An 18,797-nucleotide genomic window follows, 5' to 3' on the forward strand; every position below is an offset into this window, starting at 1 on the left:
TAGCTCTTAGAGGACATGACTTGCACAGCCTATTTGTTTCAGAAACAAACAACAATTTGTGTTTCTTTAAGTGGATCCAGTAAGTCCCTTGGGAGTTGGAATCATTCAGGATTTTTCCTTAAGAGAAAAATTAAACCTTTGCCAGAGAAAATGAAATCAATACAAAGAGCTGAAGAAAAATAAGCAACAAATTGCTGGTGTTTTATAGCACATGCACTTGGACAATTCAGAAGATATTTACTACTACTGAGTGCCTTATGCAACTAATGGAATTAATGTTTTAAAGATGTGACAAGGTCAAGTGATAGAGCAGTTAAGTATCTAATGAAGTTCAACAACAAGTAGAAAATCAGAATGGAATCTTTTGGCTGGTAATACTCCAAGGGCCATTAAAAGTTTCAAGAAACTATTTAAATGTTCACTAGATTTGGGCCTCTTGTTAAAATGTTATGTTTTTTTCTCAGATACTTGAGGGATCAAGAGGATTTTCTCTCCTTTGATGTATTCTATCTGCTGTAGGGTAAAAACACACATCACAAAATACACTTTTTTTATATTTAATTTTTAATGACATACAGCTGCTGGAGGGAATATTTTTTCTCCTTAACATAGCACAATCCCACCCAACAAAAGGATCATTTTTGTTTTGCATTTTTGTTTTCACTACTGCACAGGGACTGGAGAAAGACATGGTTCAGCATTTCAGGCTGGGCAGACAGTTTCTCTCAAATATTTATGGCTTTGAAGTAGAGCTAGATTGGAAAAAAACCCGTCAGGATGGTTTATCATCAGGACTGTTTCAGTCAAACAAAAATGTTAGACATCTTCATCCAACTGAGGTAGAGTTTCTTATGGATTTTATGACATCCATTGGTTTTACTTAATATTTCAAAATATAGTGAGTAAAAGTGCATATACAAGGGGTGATGGGATGGAGCTGGAACACAAAAAGTTCCACTTAAATATAAGAAAAAACTCTTTCAGTGTTTCAGTGAGGGAGCCCTGGCACAGGCTGCCCAGGGGGGTTGTGGAGGCTCCTTCCTTGGAGGTCTTGAAGACCCACCTGGACATGTTCCTGTGTGACCTGATCTAGGTGACCCTGCTTCTGCAGGGGCGTTGGACTGGATGATCTCTAAAGGTCTCTTCCAACCCCTACCATTATATGATTCTATGATATGATTTACCCTGCTATGTCCTTACAATACTATTGCTGAGATACTTCCATATTGTAATATTGGGGGTTTTAAATGCTATATGAAGCAACTGTTTAGTGCTATTGGGAAATACCATCTTATCAGAAGGTGTAGAGAAGATGAAATAAATGTTCAATTTAACAGTTAAAGGAGCTGTGCTTTCCAATATGTTTAAATTAGGCTGGGATTATTTTTCTGTGATATTAGAAACAGCTGTTGTACCCTCCTGTAAGGCTGAGAGGGAACTTTGAATAAGAAAAAAGATTTTTAATTATTATCCTTAATTGCAAAGATATTTAGAAGGTGATGTAGGAGGTTGTATTCTGTTTATGATCTCATTCATGTGGACATGCCATGAGACTAGGTAGAATTAAAAAGACATATATTACTTGAGAGTCTAAAGTTAAATATCAACGTGTTGCAAATTGCAAGTGGCTTTGCTTTCCATTTGAGAGCAAATGCTCATGTTTATTTTTATTCAAATTCATGTCAGAAATACTCAGAAAGTTGGCCTTTTCCACAACATGAAAAGTCAGCTCCAACCAACTCTTACCTGAAGTTAAGAGCATAAAAATAGTTTAAGGGAAGCAGGAGGTACACAGCATTTGAATCTAGAGTTTTATACTCTGTAGATACCATTTTATACTCTGTAGATACCATTTAGGTCTCTGTAGGCTGTCTTAAGTGTAACTTTGTGGGAGGCACTGATGCCTTCAATGTTCTCTTTTAGTGTTTCAGTCTGATAAAGCACACTGGTGGTGCTTGCTTAGTACAGAAATCTGTGTGTGTTAGCCAGCTTCTTCACTGCCATTCTAATAGCATGAACTTTGTGGAGCACTACTCATTTACCAATTACCAATGCTGTCTGTAATGTTATATGCAGCACTTTTACATTAACCTTTAAAGCTCTATTCCTGCACATACTTAAGCATGTAACTAAAGTGAATTTAAATTCACTCTTTCAGACAGTTTCTAAGTCCTTGTTAACAGAGAGCTTCAGAAAGTGGAGAAGTATTAAAAACTGATGTGAACAGAACATGCCTATGAAAAATATATTACTGCATCTGTCTGTTTAGCTTGTCAAAGAACTCTAAATATGTGTAAGCATGTGAGATGATCTCATCACTGCATCAGCAATGCCTCAACTGATGTGCATCTTTGAAATGCACTACTGCAGCTAAGCTTTTCCTGCCTGCCTGTTTCGAGTTAATCAGTTAACAGAATGAAATCTCCAAACAACAATTTATTTTCTTCTCCCAGAGCTGATGCTTTCTTACTGATGTGACTCTAAGGGTGAAATGCAAATAAGAGTTGTTTAAATAAAGTGACATTTATTCTGCAGTAAAGGCAGAACCTCAGGCTATACTTGATGGTTTTGATCAGAGGCGTGGGTACAGACATCTCCTTGTAAAAGAAGTGGAAGAGACACAGTTGGTTAATATTCCTTATCTTATTATCCTGAGTGGATTTGATTTAATGCTTGTTTGATGTTAGATGGGAGGAAGGTGGGAGATACACGATATATTTCACTTTCAGCTGTGTATGCAGTGCTGGTACCTTTTATAGCAAGCTTGTGCATATAGCTATGGTAGCTATATGGAGGTGTTTTAAATAGCATCTTTTTCCTCCTCTGAAACAAACTGCTTGCTCTAAAATCCTTGTGCCTTATGCAAGCTACATGGCTCCTCCCCAGATTCCTGCAGCATCAGTGGAATGTGTGTGTGGAACACATGGCCATGTTATGCTCTAGGTGTATTCCTGTGGCTGTTAAATACAATTCTTTTGACAGAGGAAAGTCATGGCCAAACAGCTTAAGATGAGGGAACAGATTTAATGAAACAGTGAAGGCTGTTTTTAGAGGAAACTGCTGAGTTTTAGGAATTCCCCAGCTATATCTTGCACACTTATTTTTTTCTTAAAATATTGTATGGATGCATTCCACTGGAGAAAAACTGTGTATTTTGAAGAAATATCCTGGTTGTTAGAGGTGACTAATTAATACTGAAGCTTTTTTTAAGCTCTTCTGAAGGGGCAGAAAGGCCAGCGAATGTAAAGACATGGGCATTCTCTTTATTGTCGGTCTGTCAGGTCATGTGCATGTTTACACTTCTCACTGATCACTGAAACAGTTGTCCTCCACAGCTCAAGACTGCAGAGGGAGAACCCTAGGCATCCCTCTTCTGCTTGGTCCTCTTGCACTGTTTGTAACAACTGTACAGACATATTACTTGATACTGAAGAAAATTCTTGAGGTGAAACATTATCACAATTATTAACAGAATGATATCAAAGAAAGAAACAAGAAGTATAAGTAAATGTGATTAGGAAAGAGGCCAGTGCTGGGAAGAAGACAAGCATTCAGAAATATGAGGAAGAGTAGAGGCGAAACAGATGAAAAAGAGCCTGCAGAAGTCAGGGAGCATTAAATATAGCTATGATAAACCCTCTGAATCCCAAATAATCACCAGAGCTCTACTTTAGACATTTGTCTGATGCATATATAAAAGTTCAAAGCTCTTCTCTCTTCCTGTGAATAGCACATTCATATACTGTTGTGCCATGCATTGATGGCACTAGCCATCTAGCCACTAGCACTAGCCATTAGCAGTGGTCACTACAATGAAGGTGCATGACTGAGGTACTGGTGATAATTGAAACCATTTAATACCTGTTTCTCCATGACATGTTCTGTGCTCTCAAGGGTGTTGGGCTTATCCTGGCTGCATACTTTGCTTTTAGGGATAAAAATGACTACTAAACCTTGCAAAATACTTAGCTACACCCAACAATCAGCTGATGCAAGGCAAATGGTACTATAGGCAATCACATCAGGGCAGTCTTTATATCCAGGAGGTCACCTGTTACTGCCTCTTCAACTCGATTTGGCTTGAGTTCCCATTTGGAGTTCATCTGTGAGAGGATGCTCCTTACCTATATGAAGCAACTAATACCATGACATGTCAGAGATTTTAATCAAGTTTTTCAGAACCTTAAACTAGTAATCAAACATCAGAAGATGTGTTAATAACAAGAAGGGAAGACCAAGATAAATGCTCTTAACAGCAATGGCAGCCGATGTTGCTCTTTATTTAGTGATACCAAAGGCAAATCACCCCAACAAGTTGAAAGCTCTAATTATAAGATCTTATCCGAATAATGTGTTATTTATCACACTGCCAATGGAAAGTGATTTTTTCCCCCCTCATTTTCATAACACTGAACAATACAGGACACTAACTGCTTCCATACTGCACTGCAATCTTCTGTGTGCCTGATAAGCCTGACTCTTGCCAACAAGCAGCTATTGCTCTATAATCTGCAATTTCCTATTTCTGGTTAGTTATCTGATATGTGAGCTATATTTTTTTCCAGAGTAGAATGAAAGCTTCTCACATTGGGTAGGTTTTGATGATTGTTTTTAGAGGTTATGACTGTGCAAAATGTGTTGGCAAAAGGAATCTTTTCTTTTTTCCTCTCTGACTTAGTAATACAGAGATATTGTACACAACAGTCCTCTATTCTGGACTTGTATGCAAATGAACTCTGATGTGGAAACAAAAGCACGAGTGGTGAATGATTCCCATCCTATTGAAAAGCAAGACTTCTCTAATATCAGAAAAATTCTTTCCTCTTCCTTACTTTCCTCATCTACATATGTGGAAAACACTTTCCTGCAGGCTTGCTCCATGAAACTTGATTCACCTGGTGAAACGTGCTTTCCTTTCTCAACTGATCTCAAAATGAAAGCAGAAATTATATTATTATGTCTATTTATTACATGTTTTGGCTCTAGAGTTTAAAGAAGTATTTTATATCTTCTTAATCATTGTTTGGCAGAATTGAACATGTCTGTTAAAACACTAATTTGGGTCCAGCTAAATGAAATTCATCAAAGGCATTTGTTATCTTTGGGTTAAACTGATTGTCAGACAGCATCCCAGTAAAGCAGATACTACAGTTCAGTCCCAGTTTAGGAGGGTTTAAGCATGAACTTAAGTCTTTGGCAAATCTTTTCCACTGAGGTTTAATGAAAGAGCTGAGTTGAAATGAGTTTACTGTGACACATGCTTTTAAATAGTAGAAGTCTTCTAAAGAGCTCCCTTTGAAGTCTGCAAGTTTTGTTGATGTTTTGATGATGCAGGATCAGAACTTTCCATGTAAATTCCAGTAGTGGTGTCTCGTAGTGTTTAAATACTGATGACACTGCTTTCATCGTTATGTTCCTTAAAAATCAACTCTATTAATCTGAGGCTTATGTAGCATTATGTAGTCTATATTACACAAGCCCTGCTGTGTTTTAGAGGGAAGTTTTGCCTTGCTAATGGGTTTATGTGTATGTATACACACAGATATACCTTTTTTGCAGGTATTATTGACAGCACACAGGTGGAACAGAGGCAGGTCGTAGCTGTGACTGGTGATGGAACCAATGATGGACCAGCACTTAAAAAAGCTGATGTTGGCTTTGCAATGGTATAATCTTCAGCTTGTTTTCTTCATGTTTGTGTCATTACAAATTTGCTGAAAGAAGTTTTTCATTCATTAAGTTTGAGAAAATTACGTAATTACTTGTCTGTTATCACTAGCTATTACTTGGAGCAATATATTGGAGGAGATGAGTTATGTTGCTTCAGAGCCCTTTCATTTACTATGTAAGACTCACAAATATGATTTATTTTTGAGACTTTTCCCAATGGTTTTACGAGGTAGTTCTTTTCTAAATGCAGAATCCTGTGCCAATACAGGAAAATGAACACTGTGTTCTTCACAAGAGCGGAGTACTCTTTTGCTTTGGTGAAATCCATCAGTGATTGTAAAGACATCTTCCCAAAATACTCTGACTGGAAGTCATTAGCATACTAGACTATATATTAAGATACATAATTCTAATTTTTGCTAGCAATTATGCTCATGTATATTAATAAAATATAATCGTCGATAAAAATAACTTGGAGGATCGGTTGTCATTAAGCTGATCATTTCAAACACTCAGAACTATCATCACATGAATCCCACTGCTCTCTATCCATTCCTTTTTCTGCATCCTTATTCACTTTAAAAACCAGGCCAAATGAATTCATTTCCTAGCAAATACAAAGTGCAGAATATACTTAGCAGTCACTGTTATGCTGGGAAGTCGCTGTACAACTGTGCACTTTGAATTGGTGTGAAGAGTTGTGTCCCAACTGTCTCTGTACTTTCTAGTGGGTAATTTTATTCACAATTCCTTTTTCAGGGTATTGCTGGAACAGATGTTGCAAAGGAGGCCTCAGATATCATCCTAACAGATGACAATTTCAGCAGCATTGTGAAGGCTGTAATGTGGGGACGTAATGTCTATGACAGCATCTCCAAGTTCCTGCAGTTCCAGCTCACTGTCAACATTGTGGCTGTGATTGTGGCTTTCACTGGAGCATGCATTACCCAGGTAAGGTTGACGAGAGGTATCGCTTCAAGTATGGGGCCACATCCTCCCAAGCTACATTGTCACTGAAGTAATGGTGGCTTACATTTGATCCTCACTTCATACACCAGAAACTGTGCTTTCTGAAATTCTTCTAGGTGGCAAGAGTGTATTTAGGATGAAGCTGCTACACGTTAAATGGCTGTTGACATAAGGAAGTGCATTAATCTGTCTTCTTCTGGAAGTAAATTGCTTTTAGGTGCCTCTAATTTTTGTGCTGCCTCCTCAGAATAATTCACTACTAAATCTATGTTTCTTGATGGATTATGGAATGGGATTATTATTTTCAAGACAGCAGTTCTGACACACAGAAATAATCTCAGCAGGGAAGCTTTTTGACTGATAAAATGATTTTGTTGCTTTCAGGCAATTCCTTTTAATTTCAGATGCAAGTGACAAACTAATGGAATGGCACATACAGTTGGATTTTCGTGTCTGTTTTCTCCCTTTCTATTAATCCTTCGTTGCAATCCTGATGTACAAACAACATGTCTAAGGTCTTTTGCAAGAAGCATACGTGAAAGCAAACTGTATTTTTATTCCCTTCATGTTACTACTTTTAGATTGATAACATTTTAGATTCATACAATTAATTTTTTCTTTTCCCTAGAAAGAAAATAGGATGTGTTTGGTGAAGTTTTTAGTGCTATCATTCCATAAAATAATGTATATTTCAGATGCTGCAGAGGGATACTGTTACAAAATGCCTCCTTTGATTGAGACATGCTATGGGAAAGCTGATGCTTCCCTCTGCTGTGCATCATACAGATGCACAGACCTGTTTCAGCAGGTAAATTTCACCTCATGCACACCTGAGCAAAACAATGAATTAGTCAATAGCTCTGCTCCAGGGTAAACTTATATCGTACTCATAGAATCGATACTTGAAACCAGAAACCCAGATACCTTTACAAAACCACAAGGTCAAACTTCTCCTAAGCCTTGACTGACATTTAGAAGCATTTTTTTTGTATGTGTGTGTGTGCTGCAGATGAGGAGTGTGCAAGCTCCCAGCTTCTGCTAGCACCATGCAAGGCCTGGATCAGCACAACTGCCATCATTTAGCTCTCTGAGAAATGGCATGCCCAGAGAAATCAGCTGGATTTGAAGCAAGCCTTAACAAATGAAATGACTGTTTTACTCTGTATAAAGGAAAGACTCAAACCTCAACTCACTTGCTTTCCAGAATTGGAAGCTGCAAGCTGCTAAGTGCTAGATCCTTCCCAGACTGCCCCCAGGTCTTGATGATGCCTCATCACAACTGAACCTGTGCTGTGGGACAAACTTGCTAACGTTGCAGCAAAAGTTGGAATCATAGAATCATTTTAGCAGCCTTTGTCCCAGCCCTATCAACCACTAGACCATTTCCCCTAAAAACAAAACTTCTCCTTTTCCCTTGGGAAATATTTCTGAGCATATTGAGAAAATGTTTAGCCCTAAAGTGATTGTTGATGATAACAGAAGCATGTGAATAAGGACTGGGAACCTGGAAGGTTGATCCTCCTGGATTTGTATGGGTTTTACAAAACCATATAGAAAAATGTGCTAAGAGCAACATGATGAGAATACCATCATTGGAACTGAGGCCACTGCTTCCTTTTAAGACCTGTTTTATAGACATTCAATCGCAGCCTACCAACGTTTATTTAAGGTGATTGTTTTCTTAATGTCCAGCATTTTGTTTTCCTTTTTAATTCCTTGACCTTGTTTCATCCTTTCAGTCATTTCATTGTCTTCTATAACGATCTGGATCAGGCCCAGTGCATTTATATTGTCCCAGTGGTCTGTAAGGCCATCACTGAGCCTGTCAAGTATGTCATCCCCGTTTACAGGTTTTAATGTATACCTCCAAAAATTGCTGCATTTCTGTCCTAGTAGAATCATACACAATTCCTTCATTTGTCAGGAACGATACAAATCCAAAGGAGATGTCTGAAAGGAACTGAAATGGAAACAAAAAGGGTAGCAGTTCTTCCATTGTAGCTTTGTTTACATGCAGCAGCCTGACTGCTGATACTCCCAAGTAGCTCTGGGTTCTCGCCCATTCAAGGATCTCACCTTGCAATGAACGTAATTGTGTTATGCTTTGACTCAACTCTCACCAGCAAAAGGGCATTATGTTTGTTTGACTCATAAGCCTTACTGAAAATTACATTTGAGCACATACTGTACCCTCTGGTTGCCATGAAAATTGCTCTAACACAGAATGCATGAACATACCACAAATGTTGCATGCAACAGGTTAGGTGCACACACGGGGTTCTGAAGTCTGCAAAACTGTGCAAAGGTCTTAATTGACTATTTTGAAAACATTTAAGCTCTTAAAAAATAAATGAAGCTAGAATCTATAGTTTCCAAAAGGCCATACAGCTTTTCATGACCTTCAAAATGAATATAAAGAAGGTCCAAGTAGAGATGAATTTTGCTTCATTTTCAGGCAGTCAGATTGGCTTTCTTTGACACACAGAATGTAATTTTAGTCCACAATTAATACTCAGGTTAATGAACATTACACAGGCTACTCTTTTGGTATTTCAACAGGTCTGGAATGAGCAAAATTCTGTGTAGGTAGTGACATTTCTTTCATGTTTCTTAATGTCATCTCTCAAAAAATCTCTTCTGCAATTCAAAACCAGTGTACTGGGATGCTTTGAGTATGAAGCTTTGCACTTTTCTTTTTGGTGCCTCTACTGCTGTCATTTAAGGGATAATGAAAACCTCATTTTGACTATTTTTTTTAACACTAGGCTTTACAATTAAATAGGCTGAATTTTATTCAGTCTTGATCCTGCCATTGCATCAGTCTACGTCTGTCTGTGGTGTCATATCACCGCAGGACTCCTAGTGAAACCACAGCACTCTGTATTAATGAAAGAGTCCAACTGTGTGAGTGTGTTTATGAGTAAAACTAGACCTCCAAGGAGAACCCAGAGAATGCAATGCCAAATAGGAGCTGATTTGTTTGGTCCCAGAGCACCTTAGGAATGCCATGGAGAGACTTAAGAAAAATATTAGGTAGAACCTATGACTGCTAGTGGTCATTTTAAGGATTTGATGGGTTTTTTTCTCTCAAATAGATAAAATCAGCTTCCTTGCCAATTCCACTTCAGGGAACTACCCTGTAATAGCTTAATTCTGTTAATTTTAAGCAAATACTACTTTATTATTTATCTACCCAAAGCCTGCTTCAGCAAAATGCTTCCAGTTGAGAGAATATCTACTGCATCTACTACTTCTAATTTTGCCTGGTTTCAATAGGGGTTTAACTACATATACAAAATGTACATGACCTTGTGTGCTCCTCCAGTGTTCTAAAAGGATTATAAAGGAGTAGCAGTGGGATGTTAAAGAGGTTGTTACATGGACTAAAGGGGACTAGTGCAAATGGTTATTTACTAGTCACTGTCACGGGTCCCAACATGAAGTCATGTTAGGGATGACAGAAATTATTTTCTAAGCAGCATAGGAATTACAGATACAGTGTCATCTGTTGGCAAGCTTAGCCTGGCCTCTGCCAAAACTAAGCTACTCCTCACTGGGATCTAACTTACACTGTGCCCTGCTTCAATTAACAGCTGCTCAACATAGAAACCAAGAGTTCTGAATTTTCAACTAATAAAGAATGTTTTTATTGTAATTCTTTAATTATGTAAAGCACTCTGAGATCTAGGTCATACAAGTAAACCAAGTGTGGTGGTTTAGCCCTGGCTGCGTGCCAAGTGCCCACCAAGTCACTCTATCACTCTCCCTCCTAAACTGGACAGAGGAGAGAGAAATATAATGAGAGGTTTGTGAGTCAAGATAAGGGCAGGGAGATCACTCAGCAATTAGTGTCATGGGCAAGACAGACTCAACCTGGGGAGACGGTTTATTAATAAACCATCAAACAGGGAGATGAGAAATAAAACCAAATCTTCAAACACCTCCCCCCTCCCTCTTCCCAGGACTCCCCTTCCTTCCCCCCAGCAGCGCAGGGGATGGGGGATGATGGTTGGGGTCAGTTTGTTACAGATGGACTTTGCTGATGTTTCTTCTCAGGGGGAGGCCTCCCCCCACTTCCCACTGCTACACTGTGGGGTCCCTCCCATGGGAGACAGTCCCTCACCAACTGCTCCAGCGTGGCTCCTTCCATGGGCTGCAGCTCCTCACCAACTGCTCCAGCCTGGGGCCTGTCACAGGGCAGCTCCTCACACCCTGCCCCAGCGTGGGTCACCCACAGGAGAACAGGCCTTCAGGGACAGACTGCTCCAGCCTCACAGGGTCACAAGTGCTGACAGCAGACCTGCTCTGGCCTGGACTCCTCTCTCCCAATGGACTCCCAGGTCCTGCCAGGAACTTGCTCCAGGGTGGGCTTCCCATGGAGTCCCAGCCTCCTTCAGGGATCCACCCGCTGTGGCGTGGGCTCCTCCATGGTCTAGGAGGGGTTTCTGCTCCCTGGGGCCTTCATGGGCTGCAGGGGCACAGCTGCCTCACCATGGGCTGCACCACAGGGCACCGGGGAGTCTTTGTTTCAGGGTCTAAGGACTCTCCTTCCCACTTTCTCCACTGGCCTCAGTATCTGCAGAGATGTTCTCACATTCTCCCTGTTGCTGCTGCAGTTCAGCAACTACTCAGCAACTGCTTCCCCTTCTCAAATCTGTTATTCACAGAGATGTTACCTCAGTCATGAATTGTCCAGGCCTGGGTCAGCTGTGGGTCCCCAGCTACCAAAAAACCTGGCCTAGGCGAAACCACTGCACTAAGCTTAAAGAAGTCTCTGTTTAGAGGCTAATTCAGGATCATTCAATCTGTGGCTGCATAGGTGCTCTGAATTTTGAGTCCATTGTCTACGCAACACCCACCAATGAGATCACAACTGTTATATCTGCTGGTGCCATGTCAGTGCAGTTTGTGTGGCACGGTGCTACTGAGCTGTATTAATCCACCTTACCTTTCAATTAATATAATTAATACACTTCTTGCTTGCTTTTCCTCTCTGTGTTGCCTAATGCATATTTTTTAAATGATCAGGGTGTGGTTTTCTTGACCAGTTTGCATAGAATTGTCTTTCCTGTTTAACAACCATTAGTTGCAATTAACTGTTGGTTAAACCAGTAATTTTTTTCCAATGGGAGATACCAGCTCTTACATTCTGACTTCATTCTCTGAATAACGTTTTTGCAGAGCCTTGATTGACTAAGTGAGGGTTCATCTTTGGAGCATTGCATGCAGTCATTGTGAATTTTGTCCTTTGAATGGGTCATTGGTCCACAGCTCTAGGTAGCATTTAGAGTTCTGTGTGTGCTTTACAAAGCCAGAAGGTTCATCCTGTTTCCTGTCCCCAACATGTACACAGTACCAAGAAAATATTAGGTCATTATGTTTGGAGCTGTTAAAAATAGTCTGGTTGTGAACAAAATGAAGATTTTAAAATGCAGCTCACTCAAGTGGAAACAGTTCTACTGGAACTATAAAGCTGGCAGGTTTATCTCTGTGCCAGATTTTGTCAACGTCTCCAACTGTCGAGGCAATGTAACTATTCAAAAAGGTTGCATTAAAGAAAGAGAAGACAAAGACTGTGTTTTAACATTTTACATTCAAATTACTATTCTCATATTTTGACAAAGATTTAATGTTTTAGCAGACATTAGGATCTGAAAACAGTGACTCTATAGGACATTATGTTTGGAAAATTAAACGTTGATTAAAAAGCACTGTAGCAATGAACTACCACTTGTATCACTTATTGTTTCTACAGTTGTTCAAAAAATGAGGATAATGTATACTTACATGTATAAGGCAGTAATTTACATGGCTATAATGTTTCACTGCAGAACTTTATTTGACAAATCCTCAAATAATAGCATTGGCCAATTGGAAAAAGCTATGATATAAAATCAAAGTATGTCCTGTGTAGCTTTGTTTTGGGAAGGCTTAGAGGCATGGAAGTAGAATTGAGGATGCTACTTCCATAGAATTAGTAGAGAATGTGATCTAGCAGCAGAAGGAGGGCTCCCATTTCTTTTTTGCATTAATGTATATAAAGTTAACCTACCTGGTTTTTATGAATCCATGCATGTGTTTTGTGACAAAAGAGGGGGTAAAGAGGTAAGGGTGAAAATACCTTTTTTATTCCCTTACAGCTTGTCATCTAAATCAAAAGTAACAAGCTCTAAAATTTCTGAGTCTCTTCATGTCACAAAAGATTTGTAGTTTATTTCCAGCCTTTGGCAATTTGTACTTTTAAGTGTTTCCAAGATGAAGTGTAACATCACTTGATTTAAGGGACATTTTCCTTTTACCTCTAGGCCAATGCTAACCTATTCCAAGGTCAAGTGGAAAAGAATTTGACAAATAAGTGGTGATTTTGGGTGATTTTTATTTTTTTCCAGTTTGAACAGTTTTCATCCCCAAAGTTTTCAGAAAGTGAATTAAGAGTTTTTAGCCAGTTGGGTAGTGGCTAAAATGCAGTGAAAAGAAGAGTGAATTTTCACCCCACTTACATAAGTGACAAAAATCTGTAATGGAAGACTTTGCTGATAAGTATTTTCCTCAGTTTCCACCAACTAATCAGAAATCAGATAGAGTTGCAGTGGAAATTTCATTCCACTGCCTGCCCAGACTAATGTGTATTTAATGTTTTGGCTTCAGCTTAGAATGAGCTTTCACACTTGACTGAACAGTGTAGCACTGCCAATGATAGATAATTATTAGGGGCACCATAGCCACCCAAGGTGATTGGCAGTGTGAAACGGTGAGAACGTGTTGTTGCCAAAACTGATAACTGCCAGTTACAGTTGTGTGATTTAGAGACTGAAATAATCTGATTTTTTGTTCTGCTAGGAATATATTAGGCTCTGAATATTTGCCTCTATTAAGTCTAACAGACAAATTCAGTTTTATTGACATAGAACTCTGTACATGAAGCAGAAATTCAGGTATGGTAACATCTCAAAGTAGGGGATGTCTCTCAAGAAAACTTAATAACTAGACAAGTGAAAATACCACAAGGAAAATTCTTCATATTTCCTTTTTCTCTGTGTGCTATGTCCAAGTCTGGGGTTTCTGACTTAACTTAGCAACAAACTGGTTTTAGTGCAAGTACTTTTCTTGCTGAGCAACTAATATTAATGAAAATAAAAGTTTGCCCTGATGGTTTTAGTTTCTTAGCCATCTCTAAAGACAAAGATGTTTCCTAATTCTGCAGCTGCATATCACATAAATGAGCTGAGCTCTCCAGATGAGCCCAGTTCATGCAATCCATAACCAAGAGGACAAGAATCCGTCAGTGCTACTCTTCCTGCTTTCCCTCATTTAGTCAACCTTTAAGACTTAGTAGTTTGCATTTATCCCTTCCTTTGAATAAGCCAAAAATTAACAGTTTTATTCATTTAAAATGTACAAAGTCCCCTAAATGTAGGGGTGTTAAAAGTGTTTTTCTCAAGAGGAAGTATTATTTATCTCAAGGGAGCGTTGGCATACAGAGAACAAAGAGACCACAACACAAGAACCACTCATATGCCCTCATATATCCTTGGCATACTGAGTGGACATTGGCTCTTGTTATTTGACAATGTCATTAAAAATTTAACCCTTTGAAGAAAAGGACAGATTTCATAAGATATTCTTCTTGGCTTTGATTTGATTTGTATAGTGTTCCATATATTTCTTTGCTTGATTGCTGCAGCACCATGGTAATGTAATGCATAAAAACAGTGCTCTGATTTTCCATGTTTTTCCAGTTTTCACACTGTACACTAACTCCTAGTATAAAATTGGGCATGCTGGTACTTTTGAGATTCGATTTTCTTAATACAAAACATCTATTTGAAACAGGAGGCAGACCTCACTAATGCTGCCTGATCTGCATTCTGTCTGAAGGCACATGAGAGGAGGTTGTTAGGTACAGGACAAAAAGGAATCTACGTTGTTTTTCCTGAAGTGGCTTCTCGAAGCCATTGCACCTATTTGTCATTACAGCTGCTTCAGTGAATTAGACAGCAAAACTTTTAAATAGTCATCTCGAGTTCTCCTGAGATCTGGTTTAGTTTGCTTTTTTATTTATTTATTTTGAGGGATTTAGTCCAAAGTCCTCTAGAATGTGACCATAGATTCCTTCTGGAATTAAGTGAGGAAAGAGCTCCTTCTAGTGGTTGGCGATCTGCTGTAGAAAATTATTCATCCTGACAAGTGGTAATGTGGGGCTTTTTATTTCCAGTTCCGTAGTTTCAAATCTGCAATCCTGTTACCCAGTAAAATAAGAAGTATTTTCTTACATTTGCACACTTTATGTAGTTGAATGAGTTTGAGGATATTTTAGGAATTCAGGCTTTTAAAAACCACAACTGTTTTTAAAAGGTCTTATTTGAGACGTATTAACGTGTCTCACTAATTGTTTCTTTTTCAATAATTTCAAGCTGTTGATGAAAAAAACCAAACCCAGGGACGTTGTAATAAAAGGAAACATCACTTTTAAAATTGTTTCAGTATCACTTTCCTTCCAGGAAAGAAATTCCAACTTGTATTACCTAGTTACCTAAGTTCATCTGAACATTTAAGTGTGATGTGTGAAGTGACAGAGGGCGTTGTAAAATGTGATGTGAAGTGTTAATGTTATGCTTGATAAGAATTGTGTCATTGTAAATATTCCCTGTTTAATGGCTTGAGAGAAATAACTTCTCTTTGCTCAGATCACTATTTCCTGTGATTCTGGTCTTGCATAAGAAATACAAGATCAGTCAGGCTAAAGGTCCATGTATTTCAGTGTCCTGTGTTCAGCACTGCTTGCAGTCACACAAGAAGTAATGAAATCACCTGGAAACAATTCTTTTTCTATGAAATGTGTAATTTTCTCATTTATCTCCACAGGACTCTCCTCTAAAAGCTGTACAGATGTTGTGGGTCAATCTAATTATGGACACCTTTGCCTCCCTCGCTTTGGCCACTGAACCTCCGACAGAGGCTCTGTTGCTGAGAAAGCCATATGGCAGGAACAAACCTCTTATATCCCGTACTATGATGAAGAACATTCTGGGCCATGCTGTTTATCAGCTTACTCTCATATTTACTCTTCTTTTTGTTGGTAAGAATGTTTGTTAAGCTTGTTGTTTAGTTTAGAAGTGTCTAGGTCTTGCAGGTCATGTCAAAATGCTTTCACTATAACTGCTTAATGCACATGTAGTAAAGTCTGTCATAGTCAAGCAGCTAGCAGGACCAAGGGATCAAAAGCAGTAGGGGAAAAAAGAAGAGATGCAATTAAGAGATTTAGTCATCTTTAATATATTGCTTACACTGAGAAGGACCTGAGTGAGCTTTTTTGCCTCTTTACAAAGTATAGGCTTAGGCTTTGGCATAAGTTTATTCTAAGATGCAGCACAGGACACATTTTACTGTGGATCTCTACTCTGCTGCTTCTATACTGAAATTTCATTTTGAGACTTGTAATTTTTAGTAGGCATGTAACAACAAGATAAAAAAAAACCCAACAACAAATACACGACAAAAATCAAGATCCATTTTACCAATATATGTAGCAGCTCTAAGTGGGAGCAAAATGTTTGCCATGGTCAAGAAATAATGCTAATCTTCAGTAGGATAGATAAGCAAGTAACCAGCATTAAGTGATACAAATAACACTCTGTTTTGACATTTAATATCTAGAATGGATATTAAATGGAGAGAGAAAAAAATCTAATTTATTAGATTACTTGACTCCTCTTCAGGCCTTGCTGGTGATGGATGCTTTTTATTGGTGTATTTTGGAGAGGAGTGGGAAGAAGAAGGAATGTTTCTTGAGGCAGGGGGTTAATAATAGATTCTGTTGCTCCACAAAAATAACTTGCTCAAAGGACTGATAATTTTATCAATTTGGTATTGTGTTCTTGTTACCATGTCATCTCTCTTAAATTACATGTGTTGTCTTTCAGATTTTTTTCTTGATATACAGATTTCCATACAAGCTGTAAATGTAAATTTATGATACTTAGTATTTATTTGAGCTCTGTTGTGAAGGTCTTGCTCCACCTTAGTAACAACTGGCAGCTTGCTGGAATACCCTTTTTTCAGTGGAGCTATTTAAAACAAAATAATTGCCAGATTTTGAAGAGAGATGGTCTGTAATATTGCTAGGCTTACAGTGTGCTTTGAGAGTGTCTAGTGAGCCTTACGGAAATTGTAATTTCAGATTCTTTAGAACAGGTGTAGCAGGTCTTGGTAATTCATGTGAGATAAATCTTGGAACAAGAACTTCTGTGAACTTCATGGGGAATTTTAATGACTTTTCAATGAGTTTTATGGTTAGAATACTTTCTACTGAGCCCCGGTGAAAAGAAAACCAGACTTTTTCACCCTATTCTAATTACTTCTGTGTGTCTCTGGAAAACTCATGCATACTTTAAAGGACACAGACCTACCAATTTTCTGATAAGCCTAGGAAATGGAGTTATTCCCTTTCTAAACCCTACGAGGCTCAGCTTTGCAGTGACATGATGTTCTAACTGTAGTGTTTGGATAAAGAAATTCCAAATCAGTGACATTTATTTATATTCTGATCAACTAATGTATTTTTTATAGCAGATTTCCATAGAGACAAGTACAACAGGTTTGCCCATTTCTTTCCATGATGTAGTAATAAATACATTGTGTTTGAGCATACAGTAATGCCTTTGAGACACCAAGCACATTAGAAAGGCAGAAGTCACTGTGTAGTTCTGTCAAACATTCTCAGCAATTAGATGTAACAAACTTAAAGCTGATGTACTGTAACATATTTTGGAATAGGCTTGGAAATAGAAACTAGTGTTGGGTTTAACCACTGCCATTCCACAAAAGCAGCATGCTCTGCTTTGCCAACTAAGTGATGAAATGCAGTAATGAGAGACTTAAGGACAGATACTCTGACTGAGGAAAGTATCATTCTTGAGTTTGCCTTTGTGTATGTGTTGAATGAAAGCAAATAGATATGTGTTTATATAAGTGTGTATATGTTTATAAAAGAGAAAATGATGGTATCTGTTTACTTTCATTATTTTTTTCCTTGATTTCTTATCTGTAGTAAAGGGGATTCTTTCCATCACTTAGTTATCTCTCTGGAGATATAACCTTAAAAATCTCTGCTTTCTCACAGCCTAAGTTCTCTAACCTCATACTGTATTACTGATATATTTGGGATATCTTAATCTGCTTTCTGACAAAAGACTATGAGCCAAAATCTTTCTTTGAAAACATGCTCATTATTCCCAGTGACTTGAACAGGAACTGCTGAAATATCCCAAGGCAAAAAACCACTCACTGTTAACTTAGCTGATGGAATTAACGACCTCAAGAGAAAACCTTTCCTCTGCTTTCTTCAGAAATGCTGAATATAATACTTTCATGTGAATGCCCCAGCATTACTTTAAGAGAATACTTCTTTCAATAAATGTATGTTATCTGTAGCTTTGCTTGTAAAAAGTGGATGAAAAATTGGGCACGAGCTGACAATGTGCACTTGCAGCCCACAAAGACTGTCATATCCTGGGTTATGTAAAAAGAATTGTGGCCAGCAGGTCAAGGGAGATGATTTGCCTCCTCTATTCTTCTCTGACGAGACCTCACCTAAGTACTGTGTCTCGTTCTGGTGTCTGCAGGACAAGAAAGACATGGATGTGTTAGACTAGGTCCAGAGGAAGGACGCAAAACTAATCAGAGAGCTGCAACGACTCTGCTGTGGAGAAGGGCTGAGATAGTTGGGAGTTTTCAGCCTGGAGAAGAGCAGTCTCTGGGGAGACTTTATTTGCAGCCTTTCAGTGTATCAAGAGGACGTGTAAGAAAGACAAAGAGAGACTTTTTACCAGGGCTTGTAGTGACAGGTAGCCTTGGTGGTGAGAACGCAGGAACGGGTTGCCCAGAGACGCTGTAGATGCTCCGTCATTGGACGTGTTCAAGGTCAGGTTGGATGGGACTTTGAGCAACATAATCTACTGAAACATGTCCTTGCCCATGGCAGGGGTATTGAACTAGATGATCTTTAAAGGTCCCTTCCAACCAAAACCATTCTATGATTGCATAAGAAAAGAGGTCCCTCAGGAGCAGGTATCTCTCTAAAGCTTGTCTGATTTTTACAGTTAACCATCATGGGTTATATCTTGAGTATTTTTTATTGATCAGGTCTAAAAGTGGTA

At 38.6% G+C, this 18,797-nt stretch overlaps 1 protein-coding gene across 4 annotated transcripts in view; it reads left to right on the forward strand.

Moving 5' to 3' along the window:
* Positions 1 to 18,797, forward strand: part of ATP2B2 (ATPase plasma membrane Ca2+ transporting 2) — a 447,770-nt gene that overhangs the window by 403,397 nt on the left and 25,576 nt on the right. For all 4 annotated transcript variants that reach the window (XM_062007951.1, XM_062007952.1, XM_062007953.1 and 1 more), the window contains exons 19-21: positions 5,560 to 5,666; positions 6,430 to 6,621; positions 15,505 to 15,718. In XM_062007951.1, coding sequence (XP_061863935.1) covers positions 5,560 to 5,666; positions 6,430 to 6,621; positions 15,505 to 15,718 — 513 coding nt within the window. The remainder of the gene's footprint in view (positions 1 to 5,559; positions 5,667 to 6,429; positions 6,622 to 15,504; positions 15,719 to 18,797) is intronic.

This window comes from Colius striatus, chromosome 15, assembly GCF_028858725.1.
Source record: "Colius striatus isolate bColStr4 chromosome 15, bColStr4.1.hap1, whole genome shotgun sequence".
Lineage (NCBI taxonomy): Eukaryota > Metazoa > Chordata > Aves > Coliiformes > Coliidae > Colius > Colius striatus.